Genomic DNA, 22,859 nt, shown 5'->3' on the forward strand with positions numbered 1-22,859 from the left:
TACATTTGAAGAGCTGGACCCCAAGCAGCCCTCTTTGGATCCACTTCTCCACTAATACAGCCTCCAATCTAATCCCCTTCAAAGGGTAGCAGCTCATTAGCAGAAGACCAAGAAACCAATGTGGATAAAAACTTAATGTTATCTTGAGAGTAAAACAAAGAGAAGTTTTGGCGGGAGGGGGGCGGGGGGGGGGCAATTCTAAACTACTATTTTCTCTTTTATATTCACTGACCAAATAATAATAAATAAATAAATCCCTATTATATAATTTAGGGCTCAGCAAGAAGATTTGGATTAATCTGCTCTGGCTACCATAACACAATATCACAAACTGAGTGGTTTAAACAACAGATATTTATTTTTCTCATAATTCTGGAGGTAGGAGTCCATAATCAGGTGCTGGCAGATTCGGTGACTGGTGATGTCTCTCCTCCTGGCTTATGGATGGATGTCTTTTGGCTGTGTCCTCACATGGCCTTTCCTCCATGAGCTTGGGTGTCTCTTCCTCTTCTTATAAAGACATGAGTCCTGTAGAATTAGGGCTCCACCCTTATGACCTCATTTACCCATAATTGCCTCCACAAAGGCCCTGTCCCCAAATATAGTTACATGGGGGATTGGGTAATTCAACATAAAAATTTGGGGGAACACAATTCAGTCCATAATAGGAATCTCCTCCAATCTTGAGTCAAGAACTTCCCCAAATACAAATGAAAATTTATTTCTGACTACAAATCAATGGGGGGAAAAACAGCATGTTCAATAAATAGTGCTAAGATATTTTGTTATCCATATGAAAAAGTATAAGAAAATTAGGCCCCTAACTCTAGTGCACACAAAAATACCAGCCTGGACAGATAAAGTCCTAAATGTGAAAAGCAAAACTTTAAAAAAAAAATAGAAAGTACTACAGAATATAATTGACATTGAGATTCAGACAAATTTTTTAAGTAAACTCCAAAAACCCCCCAAATTATAAAAAGATTAATATATTTGACTACATCAATATGAAAACATTTCTCTAGGCTAATATCATTTTTAGAAAGGTAAACAAGGTAAACCCATAAGCTGATAGAGATGTTGGTAAAGCACATAACCAGCTACGGTTATGAAGGATATAGAAAAAGCTCCTCAAAGCAATAACAAAAAGCCCAAAACCGAGTAGAAAAATGAGGGAAGCATGTGAATAAATGAAAAACCCTCAGGCAAAAAGACAAGATGAGGGAAATGCCTATTAATAAACAGTGAAATAACATTTCTAAGTGCTACATAAATAAACAACATAAAACTTAATGACTAATTTGACATAGAGAGAATGGCAATACTTTAAGATGACTCCCGGGTTTCTAGCTGAGCAGTAAGATGCACCATTAACCAGGACATGTTTCTATTCTAATATGTTTCTATTCTCATGTAAGAATAGAAACATATTATCAAAAAATAAAACATTTGAGTTTGAGGTAACTAAGGAATATCCAACTGAGATTTATATACCCAGGTCTGGAGCGGCCAGGGAAGAGAAGTTTGGCCCAGATTTCAGAGTCATGAGCATGTAGGTAGTTGTTAAGATTACGACTGTGTTTGAGATTGCTCATGGAGATGGGAGAGGGCTATAGCCAAAAAGAACAAATACAATGAAGTCAAGGGGAGATGCCTTATTGGTCTTGTGCGTGTGCGTGTGTGTGTGTGTGTGTGTGTGGGGGGGGGGGGTGTTTGTTTTTTAAGCCAACTTTGTTATTACTACACAAATGCATTTGAAGTGCAGGCCATTCCTGCCTCATTTGTCTCTTTAATGGAAGATGAGTTTGCGTTGGCATTTGAGAGACCTGTGCAATGAGTCAACAGATTAAAGTCCCATTAGGGGGAAAAGAAACACTTGGAAACCTGCAAAACTATGTTTATTTTCATAAGCAAGCATTTTATAACCAATGCATGCCAGCTATTTTACTATACCTTGGAGAAATTCCAATACCGTCATTGTTGATTGTGGGAAGTTTCTAATGTTGATTAGCCACACAGTCTAAAGAGATTTGACTCTGGCCATATAGAGGCCTCCGTCACTGTGGAGGTTTGCTTTTTCAGTCTTATTTAGCAAACACAGGAAGGTCAACTGCACGAGAGGCGCAGTAGTGTCTCCTCTTTAGTTAGTATCCTAAACCACAATTATTTTGTTATTATATATCAAAAAACTTGTATTTAATGGCAAAAAACCTTGTATTTAATGGCTTTTGTTTCTCAAACATGAAGGGGGGAAAATCAAAACTAGTTTAATTCAATGGAATGAAAGCAATGAATATTCCACAAACTGAAGCAGAATTTTAGCCAATATCTTCATAAATTGTAAATTTATTCCTATAGCTATCTATATATAATGTGTAATGTGTATAAGTTACTCTTTGTTTTTAAAGATATATTTATTATAACAGAATTTCTGGACCTGTGTCACTCTAATGCCATTTCATAAAAGAAAAACCAATGATTTTTAAATATATATCTAAAATGTTTACCAACTAAACATGTATATGAAGATATACAAATTGCTTTCTTTATATAATGAAGTTTAATATCCATGCCAAATAGAAACAGAATAATCTTTTAATGTGCTAAATTTCTACATGGTTTAAATCAAAAAGTTTCTATAGCATTTGTGAAAAATGTCATACAAAGAATTAATACATTAACTATTAGCAACACATCATAAACAATATACCATCCAGAAACATTAAATTTTAAAAACACAGATATATACAATGAACTTTAATGGTTTAGAGTGAGCACTGACATAGAAGTAAAAACCTAAATGCTCATAACTTGATCAAAACCAACAGGTTTCTTTACAAAGAGAAATTCTAAAGATAAATCATATAAAACCATGAGCTCAACTTAATCTTTACTTACATTGATAATCACCCATTATCATTGAACATATTGAAGATTTAAAGCACAAGAAAAACATTGAAGCAAAAACACAGGCTAGATTTTCTCCAAACTTCTTCTAAAATTGACTATAGGCATTCCCTTTTCTCATATGCCATTACATTTGTGACACAACTCAAACACTCAATTATACTATGTGGTTTAAGCTGATGAAACTACAGATAATTCATTTGGTACTAGTCATGGATTTAAGCTAAGTTGAATCAATGAAACTAGCTCCATTAATTACCTCCTGATTTGATAGATGCTTTATGGTTATCCAGACATTTTAAAAGTCTGTCCTGATTCCACACATTGTACAGGATGGTATACTTCTTCATAAACAGTATTTTTCTTCCTTATCAACTTGTGGGGACACACTTTCATTCTCCATCCAAGTCACTTAGACTTCATGGTAGGAAATATACTAATTTCATGTGGTAAGAACAAAAATCAGACCCATCCATATATCAGGATATTTTCTGCAAAGCAAAAATCTTATTGTATTTACCAAAAAAATATGATATTAATAACAAAAACTAAATAAATAGACAAACCTTTTTTAAAAAAAAAATGGGTCTATTCTAGGACACCACATGTACACAAGGAAGCTACAAAGCTTCTGCTCTGAACTTCAACACTAGACAGCCAATGGTCTAGTTGTGTTCTATTTGTAATGAACTGGCTGCTTGTTAGCAAAGAGTCCTCTATACATTTATGTAAATCACACACAAGCAGTAATTACCTTCAGACAAAACCTGTGTTGGTATGAAACATTCTGTGCCTAACGTGTATGGTACATAAGAGTGATGACAAAATAACTAAAGAACTATATGCTGCAGTTATTTCAGGAAAATGGGACTATATATCTACTTAGCCCTCCCTTGGAATAAATTTTTCATTAAAACGCTGATAACTTTCTTATTTTGAGAAGCTCTTCATATCTCTGAAAGTCTTTGGGAACCAAGTCTTAAAGCACCATGATATACGTCATTTCTTAGCATTTCTTCCCCATGTGTTTGTATGCATTGCTTCTCTCAAAAGAGACTTCCTCTATTAACAACGCTGTGCCTGAAGAGGCCTTTGCAATATTTTAAAGTGTGTGAGTGCATCTGTACAAGTACGTCTTATTTATATGTGTATATCTATACAGTCTATTTCTATTCAGATTGGCACAAGTTCAGATGTCATGCTTTCTGTTTAGCAACTAATCTATTCAACTTTCTGAAATTTTGTTTTTGCTATATACTGAGCAAAAAAAAAAAAATAATGAACATATAGAGCTAATTCTGTAGAAGAGTCAGTAAATAAGATGAAATGCCCTCCTGTTGTTCTGCAGCCACAATTTAAAAACACAAATGTTTCCTGGATGAATTAACTTCATCGTTTGTGAAGAGCATAGGTCATTTAGTGAAATTTTCTAGGATACTGGCCTATGAGCTATAAGTTGGAAGAATCAGTAGGAATAACTTTTATTAGTATGGCTTCACAACTGTGAGCCTGCAGAGAGAGATGACTGCCAGCCACACACACATGTATGGGCTAGTTCTGTCTTTTATAGACGAGAGCAGGAACTCACACGCAGAATTAGACAGAATGCATGGAGTATCATATGAGTGTGGCATTCAAATATTCCCCAAAAACATAACCAAAAATGTTTTAATAAATTTAACTAAATGTTTAAAATTACAAACTTTGTTTTTAATGAATAAAAAGTGACCCTATGGCCATAGGAAAAAAATGAGTAACAAAATTACCTTATGGTCATAGTATTGTGTTTTATAACTAGAAGGCCATGAATTCTCAATAGTTATTTTAACAGACCCTAAGACAGGTGAAACATCCTTACTACGAAAATGATTTCAGTTAACATCTCCTTTATTTAATCTGAAGAACTCCTAATGTTCCAATTCAACCAACAAACCACTTGTTTATGAATGTCATAAACCAAATTAAGATTAATAAGAGTTCCATAAAATTAAAATAAATCTATCATTAAAAACAAATATCTTAAAGCCTTTTATTGGTTATCACATAAAAGCTATATGAATATTCATAGCACCCTCTCTCTATAAAACAATATCCAAAGCCAAACAAACATCTCTATTGCTCATTCGCATAATGGCCTCAAATCTGTCAGTGGCTCAATTTGTGGAACTACTCTGAGGTCACCGAGAGCACCATACCCACACATACACACAAATTTCCACATTTGGAAGGTGAATTAACTTTCATTATTTATGTTAAAGTCATCTCCAAAATCGTGTCCACAATTTTCATTCTCTGTGAATGATTTCTTCCATGGTTAGACAGCATACTTCAATCTTTTTTTAAAAGTGATTGTTCATCCCCTCTAGTATATACGCATATACAAGAGAAGTACCACATCCCCACTTTTCAATTTTTTTCTCCAGTTATTGTGGACTATCACCTTCTTGAAATATATTTAAAATGCCAAACTTGGGTTTTAATTTAAAATAACATTGTTTTCCATTAAGATGATTCTAAAAGGTTCCTGAAAATCTAAGCTTTATAGTATGATGGAAAGGAAAAAAAAGAGACACAGAATATTGATATTAAAAAAAGAAAAGAGAAAGAAAAAACTCATTAAAGAAAAGAGAAGGAATAACCTTGACAATTAGTTATAATTTATTATATTTAATCTATTATTTTCATAAATGACTTAAAATAATTAATCCCAGGCCCAGTATTAGTATGGGAATTTAACATTAAAAAAACACGTAGTCCATTTCCCTAGCAGCACAAGATTATTGCGTGTAGCTTATGGTGCTGTTATTGTCCCATCTGAAAAATACGCCTATTACTAGACAGCACAGTCTAGATTTTAAACTAGAAATATAGTGCCCCATTTATAATTTATTTTCCCAGATTAATATACTCTTATATCATTGTCTCTTTCCAATACTGTTACATACATTATGGTGTCTCCTTCTACTTCCTATTTGTGGAAAGTATTAAAATAGCTTCTAGAAAAAATACATCCATTTTCTATAGCATTATTCAGTACTTTATATAACTACTCTGACTCCAAATGGTTTGTTATATAATCTCGCAGGGAAAATATTTTAAATTTATGATTGATAATGAATTATATGAAAGCTCTAGCAATTTAAATTTCAAATTTATAATTTCTACATAACAAAAATATTCTTTAATATTACAAAAATATATTAATTCTATATTAAAGGAAAAACTGCCTTATCTCTTGAGAATTAAAAAGCAAACTAATACAACTATGCTTTTCTCTATATATACCTAACAAGGCAATTGTGAGTAAATATAATCAGTCCACAAACTAGTAATTGGAACTGGTTTCATTATGATAATTTTAAAACTTTTTTTCAACAATTTCTATCAGATAACTTCTAATTATACAGAAAGGAATCTGCTAGAAAGTCTAAATATAACTGGCTTGAAAATAAATATTTGCTGATACCCTTAGGGACAAAATATGACAAGGCAGTCCTAATAGAAATAAGGCAAAAAGCAAGTGAAATTGAGCAGTGACAGATTCTTCATAAGCCTACATTTTCCTTTTGTAAAAAATGGGAGCAAATCCAATCTTTGGAACAGCCAATATTGAGTTCCCTAACATGAGGAAGAATAGAGGTATATTATTGGTAAAGGTAGACTGGGTCACTGAAAATCCATAGAATGCCAGAATTTGCAAACCATCAATCTAGGCTCAGTTCTATAACTGGATGTTCTTTTATAATTCCTTCCTGAGTTATGTGTTATGAAAGCCACAAGGATTAAAACCTGAAGCTCTTAAGGGAGGAACAATATTAATCACTAATGCACTGAATGAATACTTCCTCCTTCCAAAATGAGTATCTTGCCTTCTTTTTAATTCTTTTAAGGTGGATTTTGGCTAAGGAGGAAGAAAGAATGGAATACAACAGTCATGGAAACACTTTAATCTACTGCCATTTCCAAATTATCTCTGAAACTAAATTATAAATTGTTTATTCAATAGTTTATTGCTTTAAAAATAGTACATGCTTTCCTCCGACAGTGGTTGTGGGTTATTGTTAAGCTGCTTTCTTATTATCATTTAAAATTCTATGCCTTTTTAGATAAGTGCTTTCTCATAGGCTGCCATCTAATAATCTCACTTCTAAATTTTTTAAAAAGTATACAATAGGAGTAATTCCATTCTTTTTCATCCTTTACAAAAACTAGTACCCAACTGTCTTCCAGGTCAAATTCTCCTCCATCTAGATCTCTTAATTTTCTAAATGACTTCTAAAAACACATCCCAAAATGAGAAGTCACTCTCCTTTAGTAGCTATTCAAAGTTATCTGGTCTTTCCAATAAATCTCTAATTTTAAAAATTCAGTAGGTAGTTTTCAACCGTATTGTCACATCATGTTTAGCAAGGACTATATCCTTATTATTCAAGTATGATAGCCCTTCATTTTTCTTATAATCAATACAGTCTCTTTTTAAAAATCAGCTACGCTACGACAGCATAGTCTTTGTTTTGTTCATCGTCCTCATTTTCTTGTGGACCAGTGATTTTTACTTCTGGCCTTGGTGGTCTTTGAGGGTCTAAGTCAACCTGGAGGAAAACAGATCAAAACAAGATATTTAGCTCTTTAGTTACACAGATAATAAAACTTATAAGGAAAAAATTACTCAATGTTCCATTTAGCTATATAAATATTCAACTAAGACCAGTTCCTCGGGTTCCTTTGTGTTTTAGTCAATCATCACCCAGTGAACACACCAGTCTCAACACCACTTGTACAGAAGCCCTTTCTGAAACCATAACCCACGCTGTGCCTTAAGGAGGGCATATACCCATTTCCTGTGCTACAGGCTTTATTTTTCTTGATGTTTTCTTTTATTTCCCTTTGAGTTTTTCAACAGCATATTTATACTTTTCATTTTCACATTTTCAGAGAAAAGGGAAGAGAAGCATGTAGCAATTCTACCCTCATGTCTCATTAATCCATTCCCATACTAGCTGTTCTTCTGTTAGTTTTCTACAAGAGCTTACAAATTCTTTGTGAATATGGTACCAAGTAGCATAAAATATCAAGCAGATGAAAGCAGGACAGGATACGAAAACACAGAGGCAGCATTGCTCCCACAGCAGCCTTTGTCCTTGCCACTTGGACTTCTATGTCATTAATGATATTGTCTTATTTAGTCTGTCTTTCCCCACTAGTCTGAAAACCAAGGGGGTGAGATTAGAATTAGGAGGTTCTCAATCTCTGTTCCATGGAATCCTGGAGGCTCCACAGTCCCCAGTGGCCACCTGTGTGGGGAGAACAGGACCAGCTCCAAGTTCCCCACCCCTACCGGCCATGATTTATGTTCTAAAACAGGGGAAAAAAAATGTTACCAGAACTATCTCTTATTTCACATTCTCAAATAACTCTCATGAAGTGTCTCAAATAGCATCTTGAACACAGTGCAAGAACAAAAAATCTCAGTTAGTTACTGTGTATTTGTTATATATTTCCTGCTGTTTCCTACAATCTTACCACACTTTGCTTAAAAACTGTTATGTGGAACAAAATGTTACATGGTGAACTAAATTTTTAGTCATTTTATAAATAATGAATTCTTTTGAAAATTCTAATTATTAATGTATATTTTATAATTCATATAAATCTGGCTTTTCATGTAATTGGTTTGCTTAGAGTACCTATACTAATACAAATAGTATAAAAACAAAATATCATTTTAAGAGAGATAAGTCAAAAAAGATCAAATTTCTTGAGAGTAACTGCTCTGTCTTAGGCATGTGTATAGTCCTTAAAATCCCTAACTAGTCACATATCAGGCACTTGTTCATTTGATTCCCAATACATACCCTCGAAATATACTTCTAATACTTGTTCTTCAAACTATATAACCTTGATTTTGACTGATATCCAATTCCTATTAAAGGCCTATTTTTTAAAAAAATATATTTTATTGATTTTTTACAGAGAGGAAGGGAGAGAGATAGAGAGTTAGAAACATCGATGAGAGAGAAACATCGATCAGCTGCCTCCTGCACATCTCCCACTGGGGATATGCCCGCAACCCAGGTACATGCCCTTGACCGGAATCGAACCCGGGACCCCTCAGTCCACAGGCCGACGCTCTATCCACTGAGCCAAACCGGTTTTGGCAAAAGGCCTATTTTTAAAAATTAATTTTATGGGATGGTTTTATAGGTTTCACTTTTATAAAAACCTATTTGGGTAATAACATTAAATGAAGCTAGGCTACTGGAAAAATGCATACTTGGATTTTACTATCTTTGTCCCACATAGAATTTATACTTTGATTTTATGCTATAAGCATTCATCAAAGGCTACTATAATAACAAAGAACTTCATGACAGTTTGCATTATTGTGTTTCCTATATGAGTCCCCAGACAAGAGATTTTGCTTCCTTTGAGAAACATTTTTTTTTCTTTTGCCTTCCTAGAGAAATTAGTTTTGTTTCCTTATGGAGATAAAGGGAATCATGTAATTGACGGAATTATTTTTTTAAATTTAGCTACAAACAACCTCAGAATAGAAATTTTAGCTAAATTTTAATAACCATGTAGAACTACATATGGGAAATTTCTTATAGAATAGGGCCATGAGTACCTCATGCTGAGTCAAGATGAGAGACACATTGAGTGTTTTCATTTGGTTGCTAAGAATGTATTTGCAGCCTGGCAGGTGTGGCTCAGTGATTAAGCATCGACCTATGACCCAGGAGGTCATGGTTCATTTCCCGGTCAAGGCACATGCCCAATAGAAATTTAGCTAAAATTTCTATTCTGAGGTTGTTTGTAGCCTAATTTAAAAAAATAATTCAGTCAATTACATGATTTGGGAGTTTCAGGGACATGCAGGAGGCAACTGATCAATGATTTTTTCTCATCATTGATGTTTTTATCTCTTTCCCTCTCCCTTTCATTCTGAAATCAATACATATATATGTTTTTTTAAGAATGTTTTTGCATAAGCCATACAGTAGATTACAGGCAACTTTGTACTGGTTCCTGAAACCTGGCCACAAAAACATTTTGCATTTTACCATGACTAAGCTTGGTCTCTCTAAGAAAGATCAAACAGATAAATCACTAATAAGTAATTAAGACGACCCCATTCATCATACTGGGTTGTCAGGGATGAGCAGACCAAGGCCTATGCTAGAGGCTACAGCCTGAGGGAGGTAGGCCCTGAGCTGATGGGCAGACAGGAAAGAAGGGCACAAGCGGACCAGCAGATGGCGAGAATGCTGTGGAGTACATAGCCTCTTATACTATGAGACTTTAGCCTGTTCATCAGCATCTAACTTATTCTATCCTATCAAATTTCATCTGATCCTATGGAAGAATGCCAGGACTTGAGAAGATCCTGCTCCAGGGCTATGGTGGGAAAACAGGCTGGGAAGGAGGCTTCGACACATATTCCTTCACCTTCGCTGTATAATGAATAGAAATATATATTATTATTAAGTGCCTGGCATATTGTGCACTTAATTCAATCAATCCATTAAAGTGGGCTAAACAAATTAAAGTTTAATATTCATATAGAGCAAAGAAGTAAGGTAGGTATAACAGAGATGATGTTCTTGGTTTCTTTAAACCGGCGGTCGCCAACCTTTCAGACCTCACAGACCACCAATGGTCCATGCACCACCGGTTGGTGACCGCTGCTTTAAATCATATCTATGCCTCACTGATCTTGATATTATTTGCTGGTTTGTATCTTCCCTGGTCTTAACTCACTTGTAGTTCTTACTTATATGTATCTCTTTTGTTTTATATGTTCCTAGGAGCCTCTGTAAAAAAAAATTTTATTACAGGGACAGTGTGAATGCAGTCCCCCACTACCTCAAATTGTGTAGTCAATTTTCCCACATTTGGGGACATCGCAAGGGACAACACATCCGGAGTGCAATGGATAAGCCTCGCCCTGGGAAAACCACCTTCGTGATCATGGTATCTCCCTTGCTAGGTAAGTATCTCTATAAATTTTTTGTAGAATAAGGGAGGAAATGGATGGATGACAAGGACGGACGGACATATAAACTGTCAGATAAGTGGTTGACAGTCCTTTTTTAATATGTATGTATGTATGTATGTATGTATGTATTTATTTATTTATTTATTTATTTGAAAGAGGGGAAGGGAGAGGGAGAGAGAGATAGAAACATCAGTGAGAGAAACATTGATGAGTTGTCTCCTGCACACCCCCTACTGGGGATCAAGCCACAACCCGGCCATGTGCCCTGACCTGGAATCAAATTGGTGATCTCTCGGTGCACGGGATGATGCTCAACCAACTGAGCCACACTGGGTGGGCAACAGTCCTTCTTAACTTATTGAAATAATATAGTCAACTAAATAGTATTGGATCTTTCCCTATTCAACAAGTGGTTTCAATGCAAGTCTTAAGTGCATGAATAATTCCCTAAGTGCGTACACACACACACAACACACACACACACACATTCATGCAAGCACACAAGAGAGCAAAAGCAATAGAAATACCTCCTCTTGTTCACTGCCAGCTCCTTGAGACTTTGTTTCCTCATCCACTGCCTCCTGAAGCTCGTTACTGACAGGATCCATTTCCTCACCATTTTCTTCATCAGTGCCTCCATTAACACGAGTGGTTCTTCCCTGCTCTTCCCTGTGCCCTGGCATCTCCTCTGCTTGCTCAGAGGCAGCTGTAGCCTCCCCAGCTCCTTCCTCTTCAACTTCACCATTCATTCCTGAAAACTCTTCTTTCTCTTCTGCATCCTTGCTTTCCTTCTCTCCGTCTTCTTCCTCATCTACAATTTCTGCTGGCCTCTGATGGATCAAAATAAATAATGGGTAACAGTAAGAAGTTCAACAGTTATTTTCTACACATTATAATAATTCATAGTTGTGTTACAGTCAAGTAATACTTCCTTACATTTGCATAGTGCTTTAATTTATATAATGTGTTAACCTTTATTGACTGCCTACTGAATGTCACTCTTCACAAGTATCTTCTCATTTAATTCTCATGATAATCCTGTGAGATTTGTCTTAGTCCTATTTCACAGGTGAGAAAACTAAGGTAAAGAGAGATCAATATCTAGCCCAAGATCCCACTGTTTATAAATGGAAGGGCCAGAAATAGATCTAAGCATGTGATTCCAGAACCAATGCTCTTAATGCCCAGGGCAGAGAGGAAACTATACTGCAGGGGCTGTGGCCAATGTCCAGTGGAGTGTCTGGCCCTGAGGAGGAGGTAAGAGAAATTATTTGTGGAGATCATATCATACTCACCACTAGTGCCTAGTGTGCGTTCATATCTCTAAATACAAAAAGGGCAAAGTTTATGGTACCAGAATGTGAATCTACCAGGTTTTCTAACCCCAGATGTGGACACTTTCTACACAATGCCCAAGAAAGTTGACAGTATACCTCCAAATACCAACAATGACTGTTACGTAGATATGAGACCAAGAAGCTTTTAGTCCCTTCTGTAAAAAGTAATAAACGCTCAAGTATTTTATAAAGTCTAGTTAGGCATTTTTACTGTTATTTGGATACATGTAAACCTGCTCTAAAAGAGAGCAGGAGGCTGAATTCTAGAGCCAAGACTTTGGAGAGAGAAAGACTTGGGATAAAGTCCTGGCCAGGCTCTTACTGGCTTTACCTAACTTCTGCGAGTTTCAGATTCCCACTTATAAAATGGAAATACAATAACACTTCCATGGGGATCAAATGAAATAAGTTATATACAGTGCCTGGCACATCACAAATCCTAAAAAAAATAAAATAAATAAATCCCAAATTCCTTCCCATTTGTTATAACACATTCTTTCCTGAAGCTATCATATTTCTGCACTGCCTCCAATAAAATGTGGGTGTTTTTTTTTTTTGTGAAGGATAAGTAGAAAAAAATAGAATGTTAGGACCTCAGACCTGCCTCTTTTTAGCTGTGTAGGGTTGTACAGGGCACTAAATCCTCTGCCATCTGTAAATTGCAGGTTTGAGGCACAATGAACCCTGACCTCCCTTCCAGCTCTGGAAGTCCGTTCTCCTCTCAGCGCCCAAAGACTTGTTATGGGACAATTTACACAATGAGTGAACACAAGCTTTCAGTTTCTGAAGTAAAGACAGCAGTAAATGAGGACAAGTAGATTAACGTTCAGGAAAAATTCCATACTACATTATTTTGAAGAAGAAAGAGTTGAACCATGAATTCCTATATTCTATAAAAAATAAAGTCTCAAGTTTGATTACATGATATAAAAGATGCACTTTTTAAATGAAGGGGGAAAATAGTTGATTTTAAGGTAGTCGAGAAAACAGTATTTCTCATCATGCAGATTAACTAATAGTACACTGAGGCTGTGTCTTTCAAATTTTCATTCAGATGCCGAATGTGAACCAGCATCGGTGGGGCCCTAGCCAGGCCTAAGCATGCTGCTCAGAGCAGGACCGAAAGCAGAAACTGGGATGGAAGGGAGTAGATCGGCCAGGTGGCTTGGAAAAGCAAGAGGTTCATGAAATGTAACCATAGGGCTTTGCTAAGGATTCTGGGTTTTATGTATTAAGACCAAAATAAATAAAGGTGAGGAAAAACCCCAAGTTCCAAAAGAGAAAACAGTACATTCCCATCTCCACACCCATGTCCCGCCCTCTCTCTAGAACAAACGTGGCAAAGCTTTGAGGCGGACACACCTGAAGTGCAGGAAGTCAGGGCCTTCCCCAATAAGACACTAAGTCGGAGAGGGGCCTTCCGACTGGGGAGAGCTGGAATGAGGACCAAGTCAGAGAAACACTCTGGTGGCTCTCCACTCACCTGTCAGAGGAGGCCAGGACAAGGCCCGGGGGCAGCATATTCCTTTCCTGATGGCTCTGGGGGATTTAGGGAGATACCATGGGACCTTGGCAGGCATTTGGGGGGCTCTCATCAAAATGACTCAAGCAAGTGGGCCTAGAGCATTGGTGTTCACTAAGCAGTACTGCAGATGCCGGGCATTCAGAGACAAACGCAGAGTCTGTGACAGCAAAGAGCTCAGAGCAGTGCAGAAACAATCTTGCTATGAGAGGGCATGAGGAGAGAAGCAATAAGAGTGCATGGCAGGAAAGGGATATCCAAGGTGGGGTGTGGCAGCTGCTGCCAGGTGTCACATGGCTGGTCACTGAGACTTCCAAAACCTGGTGTCAGTGGTGTTTGTGGGTGAAGATAACAGACAAGAGGCACACCCATCACCTGTCTGTGCCAAAGGACATGTTCAGTGCTTATGCATTCATCATTCTATATAACCTTCACAGTAACCCTACTAAGCACACTTCTTATACCCATTTTATTATAAGGAATCACACACCACTTCTAACATCACACCCGGGTAAGCAAGTGGGGCTAGGATTTGACCCCAAGGTGTTCTTGCCCCAAAGTTCTGGTATTTATTCTCCCTTAAACAAACCACACCGATAATGCAACTTTACCTTGTCGCCACTGCAAGCACACTCAAGTGTACAGTGGAACCTCAGCTCTCAAACTTAATTCATTCCAGAAGGCTGTTCAAGAAGGATTTGTTTGAAAACCGAATCATTTTTTCCCACTAGAAATAATGTAAATTGAATTAATCTGTTCCAGACCCCCAAATGATTCTGTTTTAAACTTTCTTATATATAGTACATATCTAATGTACTGTTTAATCTATAAATAAATGCTCATTTTTTTAAAATTTATGGAACCAGTCCCCTACTAGCCTTAAACGAATCACTTTCAGCACTTGTTCCAGGGTGTCCTTCAGGTCAGCATGCAGCATCTTTGCTTGTTCACATATCACTGCCTCCCAGAGGCTGTCACTGGCTAACTGCTTTCCTTTATCCAAATCAACACAGATTTTCTACCTCTTCAATTGCCTGTGATCCTTGCTTCTTTCACACCCTTAGCAACATTGGCACTTTTGATGGCCTCTTTATGCTTTCAGATTGTGCTAATCCTTGACCCAGGGAACAAAAGTGTTCTCTTCTTTGTTTGTTGCCTGAGAGATGCTTTTTGTCATGCTGAGGTATCAGCATGAAAGGGTTGTCAGTTAGAGAACTGACCTTTGGTTGGACAACCAAGACATTTTTTCTGTGAACAACTTGGTTGGGAACCAAATTGTTAGAAATGGGAGACATTTGAGAAACAAGGTCTGACTGTACTTGCAATGGTCAGAAATATGACATCTGCAGTAGGCAACATTACTTTTCCTGTTTAAAGAATTTCCAACCTGAGAACAAAACATCTCTGGACTTCTGTTAAAGACTCATGGTATGATCTAGGGAGGAAACACTGTAAAGTTTGTTGGCAGAGTACCTGAAGCAGTACATTTAAAAAATCCAGAAACACTACCGCACTAATGGCCAATCAGAGATTTCATTTTAAGTTATCTCTGAGAATTGGATAATTATAAATCACTTTCCTAAAATTGTTATCATCCTTACTGTGCCTAAAGTTCCCTACCAGAGCAAATTTGGGTTTTGATTTAAAGAGAAGTTATATATTATGTTCTCAATAAAAAATTCAGTAATAATAAGAGAAAAAGACCCTCAAAATGTACTGTAACCATTAGGAATCTGGATATGTTCCCAGACTCTCTGGGAATATATTACATGGGCTTGCTAAAGTCTGTTCAGGTGACTACCTTCTGCCTAATTGGGGGAAAGTCTGTTTTCCTTTCTTGACATCTGAATCTATGCCTGTAAGTTGCAAAACAATTGTGTCTTGATTTTTAATTTTGTATTTTCCATCTTACCCTTTTCTTCACTCCCAATTCCCAAACACACATACCCTTTTTCTCCATTTAATTCAAAGGGCTGGTAAACACCCTAATCTCTTTTTAAGGAGAAGGAGACGCCAAGCCCCAAATTCCAGCTCTGTTCCCTTCACTATTATAACCACCACCACTAACAAGCAGGATTATGATTTCATCCTATTATTTGTATTAAACTTCCCCAGCATAGCTATTTCAGTAGTCATCAAATGAATCCACATCTGGTTAGCTCAACTTTAAGAAATGCAAGATTACGGTGCTGAAATACCATTTTGATCAATTTAAATAAGATAGTAACATTAGTTAAAAGGCTTATAATTCTTTAAAATATCCTGAGTGTAAAACAAAATTTATTATTACTATGACACTACAATTCAGGGCAAAAAAAAATGCTTCTATGACAGATCTGTAATGAATAAATGAAAAGCAATGTGCTTTTTGGTGTTATCTCCTTTGAAGTAGGCATTAAATTATTAAAGGTGTTTCCAGTGTATACATCAATCAAACCATCCCCAGAAGGAACACTGGTTTTTACACGCATGCACACATACACATAGATAAAATCTATACCATCATGAGGGCCTGCAAAGAAGGAAAAGAGCCCTCCTACAAGAGAAAGGGTGCCCATGGTGGGAGGGAGCTATTCTTTAGGGTAAAGAAAAATACAAGAGGCAAAGTGAGTGAGTTGCACACTTCCTCAATCCCCTTCCCTCCTTCTCTTGCTATAGAAAAACTTTTAACCTAGTACCCCTCCCACCACCCAGAAGTGACATCCAACCCTGACAGTGGGACTCTCACATAGGAGAATTTACTCAGGTGAATGGGATTCTTTGGAGGCCACCAGCAAAACTAAGCTTTTCTTATCTCATCGCTAGAACAGGTCTGTCCTGAGAGTCGGGCCATCGGCTAAAGAGCTATGCGCAAAGCCAAACACAGATAGTCACATATTGTATGATTTAATTTATATAAAATATTAGTAGGTAAATTTATAAAGACAAAAAGCAGATTAGTGATTGCCAGGCTTGGGTAGAGGGGGCAGGGGAGAATGGAGATTGACAGCTTAATAGGTCTTAGGTTTCCTTTTGGGTGATGAAAATGTCTCTTAGAATGAGGTAGAGGTAATACTTGCACATCACTGTGAGTATACTGAATGTCACAGAATTATATATTTAAAAATGAGTAATGGCTCATTTTTATGTTATGAAAATACTACTTCATTCTTTTAAAAAAAGCTATATACCCCAACTCTTCCCCACCAGGTACCCATTTACCTGGCCACATTTCTGTGTCTACTAAGATACCCAAAGAATATGCCATTTAATTTAGGGACCAACCTCAAATTATTCTCCTGCTTTACTCCACAATTGGACTATTGACAGCCACCTTCCTTGCCTCAGGTATATAAAGTTTCCCTTCACAAAATATCTGGTGATTCTTGGTAGTAGGTCAATGATGATATTACATGAATTAGAAGGCTGCAGAAACTAACAAAGAAATCTGAGAACTGCAGCTTACTTAGAATTGAAATATAGAAAGTGCTTGAAAAATGTTTATTTGAGAGCCACATTCTATTTTAATAATGTGTTCCCACTCCCCTTCCCCGCCCCCCCCCAAAAAAACCACCTTTTTATTTAATTTCTTCAAAATCCCCAGATAGTTCTCAGCCTCCTCCCATTTAGGTGAACCTGCCTGATTGCCTGGCAAAGTGGTGACAGTCACAGCTGGGCAGACACCAGTCTTAGCTCATCAAGCAAGAAATGTCCTGTGCCAGCAGCCCATGTTCCACTCCACCTCAAGGAACCTTAGGAATATTCTGATAATGCTAATAGTTTAGATAGAGAAAAGTAACCACAGCAACCAAAAGGGAGGAGTTAGTTGGCGAGTACAAGGAGAAAGGAGCAGGGGTAAGAGCAAGAAATTGCAAATTAAGCTTGAGGGAGTGAGGAAGAATGAAGAGAAGAAGGAAAAACCCTTGCAGTAAAGGGAAGCAGAGCTCCCATGCATGACTTCACCTCTCCTCCCCGTAGAATCTAGTCCTCATGTGATCCCAAGAGATTGTGTTCATATCCGAAGAAGATCCCTTGATGGGGGAGGGGTGCTCTGAAAAAGATTTATATCTTCTGAGGTTTTCTTCAATGGGGACATCAACTGGAAATGCAAAATATATACTGCACAGGATGAGGCACATATGGTCTGGTGGTTACAGCTTCAGGCCAGAATCCACCTCACCTGGTCTCAGAGTCCCCTTTGGAATTTGAGGATGATAATAATGACCTTATAGGGCTATAGTAAGGCCCCAATGATACCATACACATAAAAGACCATTATAAGCTGAACAAGCCATATCTATCTATAATAATAAAAGCATAATGCAAATCGACTGAACGGCTGAACAGCGGAACGACCATATGAATGACCTTCGGAACGAAGCTGGGGCTGCAAGGGCTTACTCTTGCACAAATGTCATGCATCGGGACTCTAGTCTATCATCTATCTATCTATCTATCTATCTATCTATCTATCTATCTATTTATTATTGTTTTCACTCCACTTTTCTTGCTATTGAATGGAAGGAGTTGAGAATAGTTGTAAATACAGTATTTACACTAATGAAATTGTAAACTAGTAGGCCACATAGAACACTATCTCTTCTAAATTTCTTGAAAACAAACAAAAAGTGATATTAAGACACTTAATAATTGTCTTGTCCTTATCAATTAATACAGTTAAAGGCAGGCTGATGTTCAATTCCTGGTTCATTAGACTGTTAGGTGTGATTCATATAAACTAATTATCAAAACTAATTATCACTGGTCTTACATTTAGTCTTGGCTTCTGATTTCTCTGGCATGCATTTTTCACAACAAATTCACCATACAATAGCTTTTTCTTTTTGTTTCTAAACTGCTTTCCACGCTTAAAACTAATACAAATGTGCCAGAGAGAGACACCAAACAAGGATGATTTACATAAATTAGTACAGGGACTTAAATAAAACACAACTGCCTTCAGTTGGAATGAGAGGTTGGCAGCATCCAGTTAGGGGTATAATAATGACATTTAGATAGCACATTATGCTCCTGAAAGCACATTCATATCTATTTGCTCTTATATCTTCCCAAGAATGATGGGCCCCACTGTGCAGAGTGGGAAACTGAGCCTGAAGAAAAGCCAAGCAATGTGCCAATATGACCAGTGGGTGACAATATCTTTCATTTACATCATAGAAAATAAAATAAAAGTTCCAATTGAAACACAGTGGTCCTGGTAGTAGTTTATAATCTGGTCATCATGGAAACCACTCACCTAATCAGCCCCACCCCTAATATATGACTAATGGGCTAATGATGCAAAGGGCCTGGCTGGACTGGGCTGGGTTCCATGTCTTGTTTTTCTCCTTTCTACTAATGACGGATCATCTTTCTTACAGACTTAGACTTAAAAGCTGACTCTGTTCCCTATTATTTTTTGGCTTATTAGGCAGCATCAAATCAGAGATGAACCCCTTTTTCTCACTGTTTAGGGCTTAACTGTGTCCTCTCAAAGTTTATATGTTGAATTCCTGACTCCTAGTAAGGACCTCAGAATATGACTTTAAAGAGGCAATTACATCAAGAATGAGGTTCTTGGAGGAAGCCCCAATCCAATGTGACTAATCCTATCTAATAATAGACAAACATGGTAATTGACCATACCTTCGCTACGCCTCCCATTGGGTAAATCAGGAGATATGCAAATTAACCCAACCAAGATGGCGGCCGGCAGCCACGCAACTGAAGCGAGCAGGAGGCTTGCTTGCTCCAGTGATGGAGGAAGCCAAGGTTCCCCGCCTGCCGCGGCCCAGCTCTGAGCTCCGAAAGCAACAAAGTTTCAATTATAGAAGCTAAACAAACCCCAGATACCTGCTTCCAGCAGGCTGTGGCCACAGAGCTGGAGCGAGCAGAAGCCTGGCTCTTACCTCCAGTGACGGCAACAAAGTTTCAACTATAGAAGGCAAATAAATCCCAGAATAAAAAAAGAAAAAAAGGAGATGCTGGGAGCTTCAGTCACCGGCCAGCCTGAAAATGGCCCTCAGTCCCTCACCCAGACTGGCCAGGCACCCCAGTGGGGATCCCCACCCTAAAGGGGGTGTGGCCAGCCTGAAAAAAGCCATCAGCCCCTCATCCAGGCTGGCCAGGCACCCCAGTGGGGACCCCCACCCTGAAGGGGGTGTGACCAGCTGCAAACAGCCATCAGCCCCTCACCTAGGCTGGCCAGGCATCCCAGCACGGCCCCCACCCTGATCCGGGACACTCTTCAGGGCAAACCAGCCGGCCCCCACCTGTGCACCAGGCCCCTATCCTATATAGTAAAAGGGTAGTATGCAAACTGACCCTAACAGCAGAAAGACTGGGAATGACTGGTCACTATGATACACACTAACCACCAGGGGGCAGACGCTCAATGCAGGAGCTGCCCTCTGGTGGTCAGTGCACTCCCACATGGGGGAGCTCTGCTCAGCCACAAGCCAGGCTGATGGCTGCCAGTACAGCGGTGGTGGTGGGAGCCTCTCCTGCCTCCTCAGCAGCGCTAAGGATGTCTGACTGCAGCTTAGGTCTGCTACCCGCTGGCAAGTGGACATCCCCCAAGGGCTGCCAGGTTGCCAGAGGGATGTCTGATTGCCAGCTTAGGCCCAATCCCCCGGGGAGCAGGCCTAAGCCAGCAGGTGGTCATCCCCCGAGGGGTCCCAGACTGCGAGAGGGCACAGGCTGGGCTGAGGGACGCCCCCCCCCCCCAAGTGCCCAAATTTTTGTGCACCAGACTTCTAGTGTCCTTATAAGAAAGAGAGATTACAGCACAGACACATATGGAGTAAAGACTATGTGATGACACGGGAAGAAGATGCCATCTATAAGCCAGAGATAGATCTTAGAAGAAACCCACTCTGACGACATCTTAATCTCAGACTTCTAGCCTCCAGAACTATGAGAAAATAAATTTCCATGTTTAAGCTACCCAGTCTGAAGTATGTTTTTATGGCAGGCCTTCAAACACCATTATCTTCTCCTTCCTGCACATTCACATTTATGTGCATATTCTTTCCCCTCTCTCTCCCTCTGTCTTCTCTCGCCCATTTCCTTTCCTTGAAAAGCCCTTTGGCCCAGTCTAGGGAAGTCAGGTTCCTCATAAAGGGAAGAGGGCTGACTGGTGTGACAGAGCAGGAAGGCCAACCCAGCCCTGCCTTCTGAGTGAGCAGTCTTCAGAGAGAGGGCATGTCCTCTGTGGAGGAAATGGAAAAGAGTCCTGGCCGTTCCCCTTGTACCATGCTGTATTATTCATTCTGTTCCCTATACATGGCCCAGAATGCTCTCCTCCTCTCCGTTAGACACCTTACCCTCCCGGGCTTCCTGGCTCCCTCAGTCAACTGTGCCATCATCACGCCTATCGAATTTCTTTAGCACACTCTAATCGCAGTGTGCTCTTCTTCTCTATTTAGGTGTGATATGAAAATAGGGAACATGAATTTCTATCAAGTAGAACCTCAAACAATGTTTGGAATAATTATGAAATAATGAGGAAAATCAGCCTTGGCTCAATGGAAGTTTCTAGAGAAATGTTTGTTTTTATTGAATTTAGAGAGGGAGGGAGAGAGAAACATCTATCAGCTGCCTCCTGCATTTCCCACACTGGGGATCAAGCCTGAAACCTGGACATGTGTCCTCAACGTGAATCAAACCACGGACCTTTTGGTGCATGGGACAACATTCAATTCACTGGGCCACAGCTGCCAGGGCAAGAGACAAGGGTTCTTTCTTATTCATCTTCATGCCCATCACCACATTTACTGTAATATTGTATTATCAGTTGTCTTAAATTAAACACAAATGTGTCTCCCACAGATAAAAGCCAGCATCCTATGTGCCCTCAGGAAAGTAGATGATAATGAGAGGCTCACATTTATTGGATATTCTACAGATACCTGGTATTATGCCCCATGCACCTCATATGCATAATTATATTTAAACTAACCTTACAATCACCTGAGGTAAACACTATTATCAAAATTTGCAGATAAAAAAAAGCATAAGGATTTAGGTAAACTTGTCTAAAATCCCACAGACTTATCCAAAATTGACAGAGGGATAGGAAATGTTTTTTGACCACTAGATTGTTAAATTATTTCCCAAGATAAGGTATAGAGCAATACACCAAACTCAGTATGATGCTAATAGTTCCTTCCAGTGTCTAAGCCAGTGCTTCTCCATCACCTGGGATCTTATTAAATGCAGATGCTAAGTCAGCAGTTCGGAGGCTCTGCGTTTCTAACAGATCCCCAGATGACCATGGTAAGCCTCTGCACCACATATAAAACAAGACGTTCATAAATACACAACTTCAAAACAGCATTTTTGGTTAAAATTTCTAACTATAGTAATGCCTTGAAATAACCTCTCTTTAAATAAAGATTGTACTTTTATCTTAAAAAAACATTGATTTTATTGAAAGTTGGAGAAAAGTAGGATTGATTGTTGACAGAATGATGTTTAGACATAAAGAAGACAGGGTTGCTAGATTTATTCTAAGTTCATCCCCATGCCACTGTTTATTAAGAGTCATGTTATAAAACAGAAATGCAATACATTAGGAAGGTACTTTTACCTATGCTTAAAGTCTTTTGCCCTGACACATCAAATTTTGGTCAGTTTGTGGCTAAATTTAAAGAGAAACAATTTTAAGGTAGAAATTGTTTCTCTGAAGAGTACATCCATCCTGAAGCTTCAGGAGTAGCTCATGCCCACAAGTAATTATGGAATACTGTATTCTTTAGAAAGCACAATTCTTGTGCCTCACTGGAGACAAGGAAGGGTGTTCATTATATTCTACTCTATATGCTCACTAAGCTCAAGTACATAATGTGAAACCATGATCTCAGGAGTCACCCAGGTGATTCCAGCCTCGCAGCCTCTCTACCACCAAGGACATCAGAGCGCAACCAGATTAACAGCCATAGTACACGCATAGGTGCAATTACAGACTCTGTGTGCCCTTCAGTATAGAGGGGTTTGTAAGATCTCTGTGAGGTCTTTTCCCTTTATGAGACTTTTATCTTTTAAAAACCACATTATTGTAAGCAATTGCTGTTAACATTTATCAGAAAAGTGACAGCAGATTTTCTCTTTCACG

At 38.3% G+C, this 22,859-nt stretch overlaps 1 protein-coding gene across 1 annotated transcript in view; it reads right to left on the reverse strand.

Annotated features, from left to right (window-relative positions):
• Nucleotides 1-6,794: 6,794 nt before the first annotated feature.
• Nucleotides 6,795-22,859, reverse strand: part of DCDC2 (doublecortin domain containing 2) — a 180,360-nt gene continuing 164,295 nt past the window's right edge. Inside the window, exons 10-11 of the mRNA XM_081086821.1 lie at nt 11,434-11,736; nt 6,795-7,499 (exon numbers count right to left, since the gene is read on the reverse strand). Of these exons, the coding sequence (XP_080942947.1) occupies nt 7,395-7,499; nt 11,434-11,736 (408 nt within the window). The 3' untranslated portion in view covers nt 6,795-7,394. The remainder of the gene's footprint in view (nt 7,500-11,433; nt 11,737-22,859) is intronic.

Source organism: Myotis nattereri (assembly GCF_964212035.1).
Source record: "Myotis nattereri genome assembly, chromosome: 3".
In the NCBI taxonomy this organism is placed as follows: Eukaryota; Metazoa; Chordata; class Mammalia; order Chiroptera; family Vespertilionidae; genus Myotis; species Myotis nattereri.